This window comes from Struthio camelus, chromosome 4 (assembly GCF_040807025.1).
Source record: "Struthio camelus isolate bStrCam1 chromosome 4, bStrCam1.hap1, whole genome shotgun sequence".
Lineage (NCBI taxonomy): Eukaryota > Metazoa > Chordata > Aves > Struthioniformes > Struthionidae > Struthio > Struthio camelus.
The window spans coordinates 10332984-10347940 of NC_090945.1; the positions used below are offsets into that span (position 1 = coordinate 10332984).

Here is a 14957-nt window from a genome sequence, read left to right on the forward strand (position 1 = left end):
ACTGCGTCTATAAATGAGTTCGTGCGTTTTTCGGGAGATGCGGAGCGCCGCGGTTGCGGCCGCCTTCCCCCGCCGCCATCACAGCCGGCCGGGCCGCCCGGTGTTTTGCCCCGCTCGGTACAGGGCGTGTTTTTTACGCGCCGGGCAGGCAGTGCCGCCGTGACAGGCCGGCGGCGGCGCCCGCCCGCCCGCGCCACGTGACCGCGGCGCGCCACCCGGCGGGGGGGGCAGAAGCGGCGGCGCCTCTCTAGCCTTCCCTCCCGCGGCTGCTCTATGGTAGGAGGAGGCGCGGCCGCCGCCGCAGGGCCTGATCGGCGCCGCAGCGAAGATGGCGGCCGCGGTGAAGCAGGACCTGGCGCAGCTGATGAACTCCAGTGGCTCCCACAAGGACCTGGCGGGCAAGTGAGTGCCGGCGTCCTCCTTCCCTTGGCGGGGAAGCGGCGACTGGGGGCAACGGCTGGGGCCGCGCGGCCGTTTTGGGGGGGAGAGGGGATGGGGCCGCGCGGCCGTTGCTGAGGAGAGTCCGCGCGGCCGTTGGTGGGGGGGGGGGCAGGGAAAGAGCCGGACGACCGTTGATGAGGAGAGTCCGCGTGGCCGTTGGGGAGGGGGGGAGGTCGTGGGACCGTTGCTGAGGAGGGTCCGCGCGACAGTGGGCTGTTGGGGGGGGGAAGGAGTCGCGCGACCGTTGCTGAGGAGAGTCCGCGTGGCCGTTGGGGAGGGGGGGGGGAAGGAGTCGCGCGACCGTTGCTGAAGAGAGTCCGCGCGGCTGTTGGGGTGGGGGGGGAAGGAGCCCCGCGACCGTTGCTGAGGAGAGACCGCGCGGCTGTTGGGGTGGGGGGGGAAGGAGCCCCGCGACCGTTCATGAGGGGAGTCCGCGCGGCTGTTGGGGTGGGGGGGGAAGGAGCCCCGCGACCGTTGCTGAAGAGTCCGCGCGGCTGTTGGGGTGGGGGGGAAGGAGCCCCGCGACCGTTGCTGAGGGGAGTCCGCGCGGCTGTTGGGGTGGGGGGGGAAGGAGCCGCGCGACCGTTGCTGAGGGGAGTCCGCGCGGCTGTTGGGGTGGGGGGGAAGGAGCCGCGCGACCGTTGCTGAGGAGAGACCGCGCGGCTGTTGGGGTGAGGGGGAAGGAGCCGCGCGACCGTTGCTGAGGAGGGTCCGCGCGACCGTTGGTGAGGGGGAAGGAGCCGCGCGACCGTTGCTGAGGAGGGTCCGCGCGGCCGTGGGGGAGGGAGGGAAGGAGTCGCGCGACCGTTGCTGAGGCGAGTCCGCGGGACCGTTGAGGGGAGGGGAAGCGGGGCGCGATGTCCTCGCCGCCAGCGCCATCCGGGGTCGCCGGAGGGGCTGCTGTCGCCTGCAAGTCGAAGGCTGCGCGGGCTCCCGGCCTCCGGGCCAGCAGGCATAGCTCTTCGCCCTGACGGTAGGGTGCTTCTGGGTCAGCTCTTGAAATAATATGATTCGTCCTCTTTTTCCTGCTTGTCTTTATTATTGTTTTCAATGAAAAGTGCCTCTGTGCTCTCACTGTCCTAGCGCAGGCCCCTTGGCAGTTGTGCTGGGCCTTACCGCTTCACTGTAACTCCTACACCCCACCCCATTCTGGGTGCCTGTCCGATTTCAGCTATCTGTCCGAAAACTGAGCAAAAGTGATAGACCGTGGGGATTTTCTTTCCCACAATTGCTTCATATGCGTGCAGAACTCCTCCAATGTGTTTTTACTAAAAAAGTCAACAATGAAAATTTAAATTTAAGTAAGGTATTTTGGATATGAGATGTGGGATTTGACTTAATCACTGTGCAGTATATTACCTAGTTTCTTTCTTTCAATTCACTTGAAATTCCTTCATTACCAGTCCAATTCCTTATTTTCTAGAGGAATTGCCTCAGATCTAGGCACTTCATATTTAAAAATTCCTGAAACGTTCCCCTGAAAATGCAGCTTCAACATGAATGTAACTCCTTTCAATGTTGTACATGTTAAGATTATGGCCCAGTAAGAGTTGCACCGGCCTTATACAACTACTACATGAAAGCTGCAGTGAGTATGATTTGTTAATATTTAAACATTTCAATAATAAATACTTTATAAAAATAGGGTATATTCCCTGCCTATGATACCATCAAGTGTCTATAGTATACTGTTTACTTCCATCTCTCACCCACCACTGCTTCTTGTTCCCCCTGAATCTGCCATTTTTGCACTTCTGTCACCAGTTACTGATTTTAATATGCGAGGGATATAACGTTCTTTACGTTTCCTGTGCTTTCTCTTTATGGCAAGACAGAAAAGCACTATCCCAGGAATAGGTTGGGGTTTTGATTTTCTTAAAAGGCATTTTTCATTGCAGATATACTAACAGATTTGTAACTATGTTACGGTGGAAACTAGTCCTGGAACTTTAAAAAGACACAGATACCAGTTCCAGGCGAACGTTCCTGGAATTTTAGCATAAACACTTGGGCAAACACGCACCTCGAAAACACAGCAAATGTAAATAGAAAAAGCACTCTAAGGAAGAAAATAAGCACAGAAACAGGAATACTTAATTTAAAAAAAATATGAAATATGACTTTTTCTTTTTTAATCTGTGGGCAGATATCGTCAAATATTGGAAAAAGCCATTCAGCTATCAGGCGTCGAGCAACTTGAAGCTTTGAAAGCTTTTGTAGAAGCAAGTAAGTGTGTCTGGTATGACTGTTCACACACTGACTAAATGAAGGTCTGAACCTGTGGGATTGCGTATTTGTTAGCTCTGCATGAGGCTAAATAAATGTATAATATTCTAGTCATATTAGAACTTAAACATGACTAGAAGAGGCACCAAACATCAGCATATTCAGACTTGTAAGTTTTCTGAGTTAATGGAACTTTCAAACCTATTAGTATTACAGTGTCTGAAGGTAGACCTAAGCACTGTGTACAAATGTAAACTAGTCTTTGTTGACTGGTAAAATGGATAGTGGATAGAAAGCTGTCTTTAAAGAAACAACTCTTCTCTCCTTCCAGTTTCAGGTTAATGGGGAAGATTGCCAAGAAGAAATGGTTTGATTTCTTTTTGGTGTTGTATTAGTTGTTTGGCTTATTGAGTACTTAAAGAAGTTATATCTGCTATATCCGATTTAGAATTTTAGAGTAAGCTTAGTGAAACTTAGACTAAATGTTTACTTTGTCTGAAACGTTTTAGCAGCTGAGAACAGCGATTCAGAATGAAACATCTTCCTAGGCGATAAATCAGAGCAAGAAAGACACTGCTATTCACCTCAGTTCTAATCTCTGGCAATCTCTAGTGTAAACAGATAGCATCGGTTTGTGAGAGAAGGAAAGTCATCTTTGGGCGGGGGCAGCCCATAATTTAAATTTAGATTTAAAAGTTGAAGAAGCTCAAATTTAATATTAAAGCAAGTGATTGAATGGCTATAGACCACTTACAGTGAAAGTGCTGACATGCGTTTCTTCCATCTTATATTCTTCTTCCATGTGTCTTTGAACCAGTGGTGAATGAAAACGTCAGTTTAGTGATCTCACGTCAGTTACTGACAGATTTCTGTACCCATCTTCCAAGTCTTCCTGACAGCACAGCCAAAGAAATATACCACTTCACCCTGGAAAAGATACAGCCTAGGGTCATTTCATTTGAGGAGCAGGTAAGACATCAGTGAAAAGCATTTCTGGTTTACAGGCTTGGCTTTGCGGTGTAACTGCTAAATATTGTTAGTCTTCAAATTTGTTGTTCAAAACAGATGTTCCTACTTAAAGTCCAATTTGGCATTCTTGTGCGAGCAAAACTTTTGCCAAATGCTGTGAGGATATGGGACTGTGCAAAGAATACAGTCTTTGTTTCTTAATCAGGATGCGAGGCATGTAATTCCTCCACTACCAGAAAATGGCTTCTTACAATGAGACAATACTTGAGCTACTGGAAAAGCTGTCAAGATACAGACTGGTACTGATTATTTTACATATTACCCAACTAATGGCATGGGCAAGTGATTGAAAAGAGAAGTATTTTACCAAGTAGCTTCTGTTGCTACTTAACATTTAAAAAAAAAAAACAACCCACATTTAAAACTCTTTAAGCCCAGAAATGTTGTACCAGAAAAAATAGTTTCCTAGAAATCCCACCTCTACAGTAAACTGCTGAATACGTTGCAGTTCTTTTTTCAAGTCTGTCCTTGGTTTTCTTGTACAAGTACCTCAGTATTTGCTGAGAGTGGTTACTGAAGATGCTTATATAAACATCTTACTGCATCTAATATTAGGACAAAAACCACGCAGTTGCTGTCATGATTTGTATTTGCATGTTGACCTTTTGTCTTTTTAAGCAGCTTTCACTCTAAAGCTTAACTGAATATGTTTCCCTGCATGTTATAGTGATTATGCAGAAATTAAATTCAAGGCATCACATGGCTACTTCTTTTAACCACACTTCTGCTTATAAAACCCAGATTCTAGCACTGCTACTTTGCCTGCAGACAGCTGCACTACAAATTAGAAGTTTTTGGATTAGTTCATGCCGTTCGTATCTCACAGACTTGGTATGAGGTGTAACTTGGAGGAAGGGCTTGTGAATTTTGATGCTCCGTTTCTTCAAAGTCCCCTTTCATCTTTTTAAAAGCTTTATAAAAGGTAACTGCTCCCTGAAAATTAATGCCTTTTGTTGTATCCCAAGCCCAAAGACAGAAATGCTTCAAACCATCAGTGATACATAAAAAGCGTGGTCTTAAAGGTTTGATTAAGTGTTTAAAGATCTTCATGGGGGAGGAGTTGTATGGGTGCAGGTTTATTTCTGTGAACTGGGATATTGGTCAGGTGGGTATTCATGAATAAGAAGAGCAAATGTTGTGAACGGTAATACAGAATGAACCAACTTTATAGCGCTTGGGATTGTTTTTCTTTTTGTCTAGGTTGCTTCGATAAGGCAGCATCTTGCGTCAATTTACGAGAAAGAAGAAGACTGGAGAAACGCAGCACAAGTATTGGTGGGGATCCCTTTGGAAACGGGGCAAAAGTAAATATCGCGCTAGATGGTGTTCTGTGTTGTTTAATGTACTTAAATATACTTGCTCCGTTCATGCTTCCCTAGACCAGAGAGTGGGAGGTGTGGGGTTGCATATTTTCCCAGAGTTTCAGTAGTTCAGGCCAGAACGACTGGCCTGATGACAGAAGCATAGCCTACAGACAGCCATTTAAAGCCAGCAGCGTTCTAGTGTGTAAAGTATTGCACTAAAAGCTTTACACTATCTATTAGTCTGGTTGATAACTGTTTTGAGAGTATTTTTCACAAGTGCTTCTGTAAGGTTATTGTGAAGTTTTTCTGCCTGTGACGCTATTTGCAAATGTTGGCTTCTGCAATTTGAAATGAAGACATAATTTGACCTTTGATATTAACAAATACAAGTTTTTTTCTGCAACCCTTTCTGTTACTTTTCTGTCTGTCCTTTCTATCCCCTTTCTCTGTAGGCTCTGTACGTAAAAGGAATTGCTGTACGTTTTACCCATATAGTACCCATTTGTTCCACTGCAAATTTGTCTTTTGACTCAAGTGTCTCATCCATTACGGGAAACTGAGATTCTACATTTGTGTCTTAGTGCGCAGTGTTACTTGTACTGGCGTTTGTAGGAGACAGTTCTATATTTGCATTCGTCTCTAATTTCCTTACTGTGAACTGAGAGCACTAATTTTGGGAGTAGAGAAGAAGGAAGCAGGGTAAAGCAAGAGCTGCCAAGCAGAAGCAAAATATGTATGTAGAACAGGGAAAAACAAGGGTAGCTGTAGAGCAATTCTGAGTACTCGCTTTTCTTTTTCTTTACAGACAATACAACGTAGACTATAAATTGGAGACCTACCTGAAAATTGCCAGGCTCTATCTGGAGGATGATGACCCAGTTCAAGCAGAAGCTTATATTAATCGTGCTTCCCTGCTTCAGAACGAATCAACTAACGAGCAGCTACAAATCCATTATAAGGTTGCGTAACTTACTTTATTGCTGTCCCTTTCTAAAGGGAAATGAATCCCTGTTGAGGTGTTTTTGTGCACTGCCACTAAAACTTTCATAATAACAAAACAGACGAAGGGAAAATCAAAGTGGCCTTTAGGAGTCTCAGAGGTACCTCTTAGCAATAGTTAGACAGCTCATTCCTTGTAATTTCAAGAGAAGCCCGTAAAGGTTCCTTAAATGCCAGTTTTGTTGAGTTAACGTTAGGCTTCAAACGGTCTGAATTTCAGTTGAAAATATCGTCCCCTGCCATTGTCTCTAAATGTAACAGTAAAAAATAACCTTCAGACAACTGAAGGCTTTTTTTTGAACGGTAGTTTAAATAGAAAAAGCAAACCATGATAGTAGGTCGCAGCTACAAGGAGTAAGCCAACGGAGCTTTCTGCTTTTTTGTGGGTTTACTGTGTATACAGTTAGTATACTAATATTGCTCAAATAATTTTAGGAACTTAAAGATTATCCCACTGGGTGAACAGTGCTCGGTGTAGTGTCACAGTACCAAAGTAGTACAGGTGTAGTTCATGGTATGGTGATTTTTGGTTTGTTGTTTTTTCTTCCTGCCCCCGCTTTCTCTGATTTAGTTTCCCCATGCTATATTTTAAAGCTTGCACTCAGTTGCAAAAGTCAATATTGACTGTAAGCCTTAGAAAAGCAAAAAGGAAGGGAAAGAGGGAAAAATAAGTTGCTGTTATGGCTTTGAGAGGGAAAAACAAGTACTCGAGAAAGCGTCAGTTACTGTGCAAGTGCTAACTCTCGATGCCAGTAGTGAAGGGGAATCTTGATTAAGTACATCATCTGTACAAGATTTCATATACTTAATTTCTGGCATGTAGAAATTTACACAGCGCTTAACATGTGAACAGTGCTGAGAAACGCCCATGCAATGCTCTGCCACATTACTTTAGCGAGGTGTTTGAAAGCCAAGCGAAGAGTTTGAAGGCACAGACCTGAGCTCTTGCACAACTTGCCTAAGATGCGCCAGAGCAACGTTTCTGGGAGCTATTGCTTCGTAATGCAGGAGTTAATACACACCTGTACTGTACAGTCACCCCGTTAGTTTTCTTTTACTGAGACCTATTTTCTTTCTAGGTTTGCTATGCTCGAGTTCTTGACTACAGGAGGAAGTTCATTGAGGCAGCCCAAAGATACAATGAGCTCTCTTATAAGAGCATAGTCCATGAAAGTGAGCGACTGGAGGCACTGAAGCATGCTTTGCATTGTACTATTCTAGCCTCAGCAGGTAAAATACACGTTACGGTTTTGTATAAAAGACCCACCATACAGATTCCATATCCCTGAAGAAAGTCACCTTCTGTGTTACCTGTGAGAAGAGATCTTATCCTTAAGATGTGGTGAGGAATGCAGAGCTGTGAACGCAGCATCAAGAATCTGTTGGTGAATGGGTAACTGGGAGTTGGAATACCTTGCACTGTCCTGGCCAGTGCTGTAGTGCCTTCTGGCCTTAAGAAGCAAAAGAAATGACAGAAGCAAACAGCGTTCTGGAACCAAACACAATAGAATTTCTTACCTGATGCAGCTTTGTTGGTTAGTTATACATCTCTAGAGAAAGATTTTTGTTTTGTGTTACCTATAAATACCCAACCTTTGATGACTTACGTGGATTCTTCCCAACTCTTCTAGGACAGCAGCGTTCACGCATGCTTGCTACGCTTTTCAAGGATGAGAGGTGCCAACAGCTTGCAGCCTATGGGATCTTGGAGAAAATGTATCTAGACAGAATTATCCGTGGAAATCAACTACAAGAGTTTGCGGCTATGCTGATGCCTCACCAGAAGGCAACTACAGCTGATGGTACCTATTTCTCTAAAGCCTCGTAATGCTAAGTACCCATCCACAGGAGTTAAGTCTGCCAACTGCAGCGGATAAGTGTGCGATAGCAAAGGATGTAGTACTGATTGTGTGATTCTTTAAGGTTATTCCCCAGAATGTCACCCTCAAGTGTATAGGTCGGTAGTAAGGCTTCTTAGCTGTGGTTTATCTTTCTGATCAGCTCTTAAGCTTTTCAAGTACTCTTTTAGAATCTGACTTTTAAAATTCTGATTTTTCTCCGTCCTTTTACAAATCCTCTTCACTAACATCCCCCGTGTGTTTCTATCTTTGCCTCATACTTTTTGAGCTTTCCCAGTTCTAAAGCATGGTTACAAAAAGGGTGCTCAAAAACATGTGGGTTACTACCTAAATAGTCTGTGTTAATTTAAAAAAAACTTGGTATGGACTTTTTCCTGACTACTGACAGATACTGAAGGGATGACTGAGTTCACGTTATCTCTAAATTGTTTTCTGATCCATTGCACTGAGGTCTTAGTAGCTTGATTAAGACTTCACTGGGATCCTAACTCTGCCAGTCTCGGTTTCCCACATAAGAATGCTTAAGTGGAGAATATATAAACATGAAATACCTCTGAATGAGGCACCTTCCTGGTAAACAATGCTTGTTAAATAGTGAGGAAGAAACAGCTCTGCATATTAGTGGATATGACAACTAGTTAAGGATTCTTCCTAACAATAACGTGCAGTCTTTTGGGGATGGGGGACAGTCTCCTCTTCCTCTATAACCTGTACTGTTTGTCTTTGAAACTTCAAGAATTCACATCTGTTGCTGTATAACAATATGCTCATCCTTAGCTGACAGATAGTTAAGAGGAAAATGAGTGAGGTAGTTGAATCAAGAGCTGAGAAATAAGATGATGGTTTTAATCACCCTCCAAGCAGAGTAGGAGGTTAGAGACTAGCTGGAACCCTCAGAGCCACGCAGAAAGAGACAAAGACAATAGTGATTCCGTTGGGCAAGTTGGGAACGGATGACATGAGAGCTCAAACTTCTTCAGTTCGGACGCTGGGTCTTGTAGCAAAATCAGAAAAGGAACTTGAATCTGTGTCACAGTCTAATTTGTTCATCCCTCGTACCGTTTCCACTTCATTGTTCTAGAATGAAACCAACTTTCTTAGCTACCTCTCTCAAAAATTAACCAAATCCAGTTGGTTTCTTACTCATTTTTTTCTGTGCGGACTAATGCTGATGCAAGGCAAGGGGGATGCGTCTAGACTTTCTGCATGCGTAACCTTTTGGGGGTGGGGAAAGCACTTTTAACCTGTTCTACGATATACAACAAATATTCCAATCTTACATTAATGAATTGTTTTCTCATCTAACCCCTAAGGTTCCAGTATTCTGGACAGAGCTGTTATTGAACATAATTTGTTATCTGCAAGCAAGCTTTACAACAACATTACCTTTGAAGAGCTTGGAGCATTACTAGAGATTCCTGCAGCCAAGGTATGCTTCTTTACATCTCACAGAAGCAAAGGAAGCACCACAGAGACATGAGAAAATAGTCATGGTAAATATTAGGGAAAATTGGTAACTGTTAGGACTCTAATAAATACTCCATAGTAAAAGGATGAGGAAAATGAAATATTTAGCCCATTTCATGAGAAGGAAGAGAAGTGCAGGATGTGGAACGCACAATAGCAGAGTTTGGTATTAGTGGTAACATATCCAGTCATTGCATTATTACAGTGCTGGCTGTATGGGTTTTTTTCTGTTGGTTAACATTTTTAGAGATAGTGGAAAAACCCATAAGGATGATGGAAACCTTAATCATTTCTTTCTTGTGTTGGAAATGAGAAAAATAACATCTTTATCTTCCTGTTTTTTCAGGCAGAAAAGATAGCTTCTCAGATGATAACCGAAGGTCGCATGAATGGATTTATTGATCAGATAGACGGAATTGTTCATTTTGAGAGTAAGTTTGCCCACACTAATTTTCTAGCACCATTCAGAACGAGCTTATTGAATTCATGTCTTATAACCAGCAAGTTATTTTTCCCAACGATTTCTGTGCCAAGTAAGCTTACTGTGTCTTGCTGTGGCCACGAGGTGGCAGAGTTGGCCCTTGAGGAGGCCCACACTTCAACAGATTACACGTTCTTTTACCCACAGGAAGGTGTGAATTTATTCTTTCAGTCTCCGTGTAGGAACATGTTCACCATGAAGTTCTCTGCTCACTTCTGCTTTGCAGTGCAGGAGTTAGGCTTGTAACAGACAGCCAAAATCATTGTAACTTTTGAATACAGAAGTGAGCATGCTGTAGCTGCAAGGAATGCTTCCTCTGTGAGGTAGGTGAGGGCAGCATTAGAGGAGAAAGTTAAAATTGGAAAGGCAAGGGAATTGCCAAGACTTACTGTTTTTTCATGTTGTTTTGCAGCTCGTGAAGCTTTGCCAACTTGGGACAAACAGATTCAGTCACTGTGTTTCCAGGTTAACAACCTGCTGGAGAAGATAAGTCAGACAGCCCCAGAATGGACAGCCCAGGCAATGGAGGCTCAGATGGCTCAGTGACTGTGCAGCCATTGTCTGAAGAGGCAATCGCCTGCCCTGCTGAAGGGAGGGACCTGAGTAGGACTGTGAACCAAATGAATAACCCACCTTTGCTCCCCCACCTTCTGCTTTCACTCTGGCTTAGGACACAATTAGGTGAATGCTGTGTTTGGTGTGAAAGTCTCCCAGGTTTCTGAGCATAGGATGATGCTGTTGCTGCCTCTGCATTGCACTCTGCTGTCCTGAAAGCTGTGGTTTCCATGTAGAAGAAGTTGTAATGTCTGCAGCAAGCTTTGGTTTTGGATTATTTAATTTTATTTTTTTCACTGTACTGCTATAGTTTTGTAGTCCATTGCTTTCTATGGTGCTTGTCCTGCTGTGAAAATGTCGAGTGCCATGTTTCTTTTAGTTGTAACTATTCTAATAAAGGCTAGAATGAGCCACTTAATTCAAGTGTTGCAGGGACTAGCCTTCCCCCCCCCTCCCTTCAAAAAGTAAGTTAAAATAACTTTACCTTGGTAATGTCAGTTTCAGCCCCTGAAACTGGAAGTGAAAAACAAACAGCCTTTTCCCCCTCTGTGTCTATAAAATAGAAGTCTTAAATCCCAACTGAAGAAAACACTTACCACTCTCCTGCATTGGAACAGCAGGGCACAGAACTATCTCCACTGGTCTGTGGGCTAGAGAAAACTACTGAAATTAAGTGGGAGAAAGAGCAGCGCTCACAAGAGATTATGTACCAGAAAGGATAAAACAGCTTCTGAAATTAGAGGGGCTAGAGAAGACATTGCAGATTAATTACGTTATGAGATATAACCAGTGCGGTGCATAAGCTGTCATATGCTACACCATGCTAACCTGAAACTCTCACACATAAACGCCGACATAAAATAATGCAGAAGTGGCATGCCTATGGATGGGTGACAACGACAAGCCAGTTAACTCTGTGGTGACTTTTTTGACAACTCCTACTTGAAACACAAAAGCAGGACTGCGTGGCCCTGCTCTTACAGTTTGTATTTGCACCCCCCCCCCCCCAAAAAAAAAAAATCAAGGTCAAGGAAGCAGTTGCTTTTCAGCTCTGGGGGAGATGACTGTCGTCTTTGAGCTGACCATCACCCTATACCTGTGTTACCCCACAGACATGGCCCCCAGACTCCTCACCTCATCTGGGTAATTGCTGAGTTTGTAGCTTGGGGATAATGCTCAGCAGCTGGATGACTCCTAAGCCACTGTTGCTGAGCTGCAACAGAGAATGATGTTGCATACACAGGGCAGAAAGTGTAACTATTCTTTAAGGGCTCTTCTGGTGTTAATTCATCTGGAGATGTGTACCCTTCACATCCTCATGGTCTGCCACATAAACAGCCCTTGCTATTGTGTGATCTTCTGCAGAAGTTTTGAGACAGCTCTTCTGACAGTGAAGTTTCATCAGTAGCTGCTTTGTATCAGAAGTCCGGTTTTACAGTCCAAGATGATCACATACAGGCTGTTGCTGAACACCTTCCAGAGACTGCAGTCACTGGCTCTATAGAAGACATGGGTGGGTCTCTATTTAATTAATATTGAATACCTGCTCACCAGCAACAGTAATATCTGCATTTGTTGTGGTACATCTATACCTTTTTTTATATCTGTCACTGCAAACTTACAGCCCCGCGGAAGAAGCACATGCATTAGCATCACCAGCATCACCATCTGCACAAGGCACAAGCATGAGTCATTTGTAGTCACAATGGATGGCAGAGGAACCGAGCTTTAGCGGTTTAACATTTGGAAGCAGTTACTGCTTGTTCATATCCTGGTTTTGACAACGCAGATGTTTCTCCAAGAACACAGTAGTGGTACTAATTAAGTCTTATTAAGTGCAGTGCCAAGGGCTAAAAGGAGCCTGAGCTTTACAGCCTGCACCGGTTCCAGATGTACAGCTCTGTGTTCTGTTTGGACATGTCTTCTTTGTAGGAATGTGAAGCTCATTAGGCTTTCACTTGTCAACTCTTATAAAAACTGTTTGGCCAGTTTCCCAAAGAGTGACATTTCTTTCTAGGCTCATAGGCCATTTCTGCTGCTCGTTATTGTTCTCAGATACATGGTAACACAAACAAGGTATCTCTTGTTTCCATACAAGATAAATTCTCCTATTTGTATTTAGTTGATTACTGAATTCATTTGCTGAACTTCTCCATTGAGCAAGTTGTCCTTGTTACCAGCTGGAACTGATTGAATTTATTTAGGCTGAGGCAAGTACCTCAATCCGTGGCCCTGGTACATATACACTGCTATACAGGGCAAGACCACTGAGAAGAACGCCAGTGGTCACACCTGGTAGTCTTACGTGCCAGAGTCGGGAAACGTTGCCACTCATAGGGAATGTCTGAACCAAAGAGGTGCTTGTCTGTTCAGTTAGTCATAGTGACGTTCTTTATTGATTGTAAGACTGTCTCCCTTTTCCTCACAAGCCACTGAGGTTTTCTTGGACAAAACACCTTTCGTGTCTGTAACCAGAGTGCCACCGCTCTGCAGTCCCTGAGAAAAAAGAGCAGCTTCCTCAGCACCTTTCACCCATTCTCCTGGAAGTGGACATTTCCTTTCCTGTCCAAGTGAGGCAGACCAACACCACCAGGTCAGCAAAGATCTTTTTACCCTTTCAGGGGGGAAAGAAAAAAGAAAGAAAAAAACCCACAAACCTTTCTCACCAGCCATGGGCAGACTTAGCAGGGAAAAATAGTATTGACAGGCCCAGGGCCAGGGCCAAAGAGCAATTGTGACAGAGCAGCCATGGGAGCAGGGAGGAGCTGCCCACCTCTTGACAGTATCTTCCCATAAGAGAGCAGAGGTGGAAGATTTCCCACATACTTGTTACAAACAGAGGTCGAGTGATAGCTGCCTCCAGAGTAGACTGACTTCATTCAATACTAGTGTACCTGGGTCAGTGCCTGGCACTCGGGGTGCTTGCTTCGAATACCCATGAGTGTCATCTGCCTTGTTAAATACGCCCTAACACACCAAATTAATTTAAATAATATGTTAGCTACAGTCAAGAGAAAGAGTGATATTTTAGCAGATAGCAGTAGAAGTCAGGCTGAGCAAGAGCCAATCGTGACCCTGCTGTATCTTTGCTGTGTTGCTTTCTCCACATCAGCAGCACCTGAACTGGCAGCTGGCTTTGGCTATTGATCAGAGATGATTTTGTCTCCAGGTGAGCTTTGATAAGGCCACTATGGTGGGAAAAAGTATATACTTTGTTTATATAGACAGTGTAAAAGCATTAGATACGCTTTTAGGGCATCAGCCACACAAAAGTATCCTTTAAAAATAAGCATTTTCTCTGTGATTAACCTTTTTATTGGTTCAATGAAGCATGGGCATTTACTTTACACCTGAAATAGAAACACTTCTGATCTCGTGCAGAATTTTCCATCACTCTAGCTAGTCACACCATTACAACTTGAGGCTCTCAGAGCAACTTGCGTTAATTGCTGTGCTGGAGACAATCTGCCGTTCCCCTTTCATTTCTCTAGAAGAGTTTGTTGTTGCCAAGGTATCACTTTTGTTAGTATTGCACTGCATTTATACTGTCTCTGCTTTGCTCTGGAATATTTCCAGTGACGGACACTTCATCCATCATCTATGAATTTTGAGTTACGTTCCTTTCCCCTCTCCCCCCCACATCCTTCATCTCACTTGCATATATTTTAAGGGGAAGAAAAACAGTACATGCACTGCAGGAGCAGGAGTACATGCAGGGGAGCACAGCTGCAGGACCATTTAAATTTCAAAACAACAGTTCTGGAAAAAACTGCCATTTCCAGAATAATAAACAGACACCTAGGATTTGTTTGGCACTAGGACTGGCACGGTAAAGACAGCGAGTAGAAGATTTTGTATGTGCTATAAGCAAATATCTCTTACAACTTTCTTCCAAGTCCGCAAAATACACTTAGTGACGTAGTTATTTGCAAAGTTTTGATAGGCTTCTCCATACTTTTTGACTGTTACCTGTGTTGATGTGATGAGATGCTTAAAAAAACAAAACAAACCGACTCCTCAGAGGCTCATGCATATCAAAATCTCCATTCTGTTGAGAACTGTGTTCATGCAAACACATACCTAGCCATGTACCTTGAATCCAAGCTCCTTCATGCTTTCTAATTCATTGACTGCTTACAGAAACAAGGTGGAGCTGGATCACAGGATGAGAGGAGCATTGGATCAAAGCCCTCCAAGCAGGCCACAGGTAAGCTAGCCCCAGAACCAGGAGCAGTACAGCCCACAGCAGTGACCCTAATCTGCGCTGACTGAGCCACACTGCTCCCATAACCCACACTCATATACCTGCACTGCACTGCACAGCCTTTTTCTAAGCTGAGACAGTGCTCTTGGACACTTCTGCATCGCATGATGTAACCACAGCCCACGGCAATTTTAATTTTGAAATTGTTAAAGCCAAGTTGTCTGTTCAGGGAACACCATTCAGTTCGCTGTAGACCACCCTCACATTTTGACTTCCCGGGCTGGTGCAAGTAGTTATCACCTGCAAGTTTCAGAGCAAACGTCCCGTGAGGAAGGGAGGCAAAGGTTCACAAGGTTTCAGGATGTCAAACCGAGGCTAGCGACATATCCACA

The 14957-nt window shown here is 44.2% G+C and overlaps 2 protein-coding genes across 5 annotated transcripts in view; one reads left to right on the top strand and one right to left on the bottom strand.

Moving 5' to 3' along the window:
* Positions 1-197, bottom strand: part of LIN54 (lin-54 DREAM MuvB core complex component) — a 46053-nt gene extending 45856 nt beyond the window's left edge. The window contains exon 1 of one of the 4 annotated variants that reach the window (XM_068941391.1): positions 3-197. The gene's annotated coding sequence lies outside the window, so the exon portion shown is untranslated. The remainder of the gene's footprint in view (positions 1-2) is intronic. The other 3 variants (XM_068941401.1, XM_068941406.1, XM_068941398.1) reach the window with 3 other exon arrangements.
* On the top strand, positions 24-10779 carry COPS4 (COP9 signalosome subunit 4). The gene is made up of 10 exons (XM_068941431.1): positions 24-402; positions 2588-2667; positions 3485-3636; positions 4897-5000; positions 5806-5959; positions 7079-7229; positions 7631-7801; positions 9172-9287; positions 9672-9756; positions 10219-10779. Exons 1-10 carry the CDS (start codon positions 329-331, stop codon positions 10350-10352), a joined length of 1221 nt encoding a protein of 406 aa, XP_068797532.1. The 5' UTR covers positions 24-328; the 3' UTR covers positions 10353-10779.
* The last annotated feature ends 4178 nt before the right edge of the window (positions 10780-14957 follow it).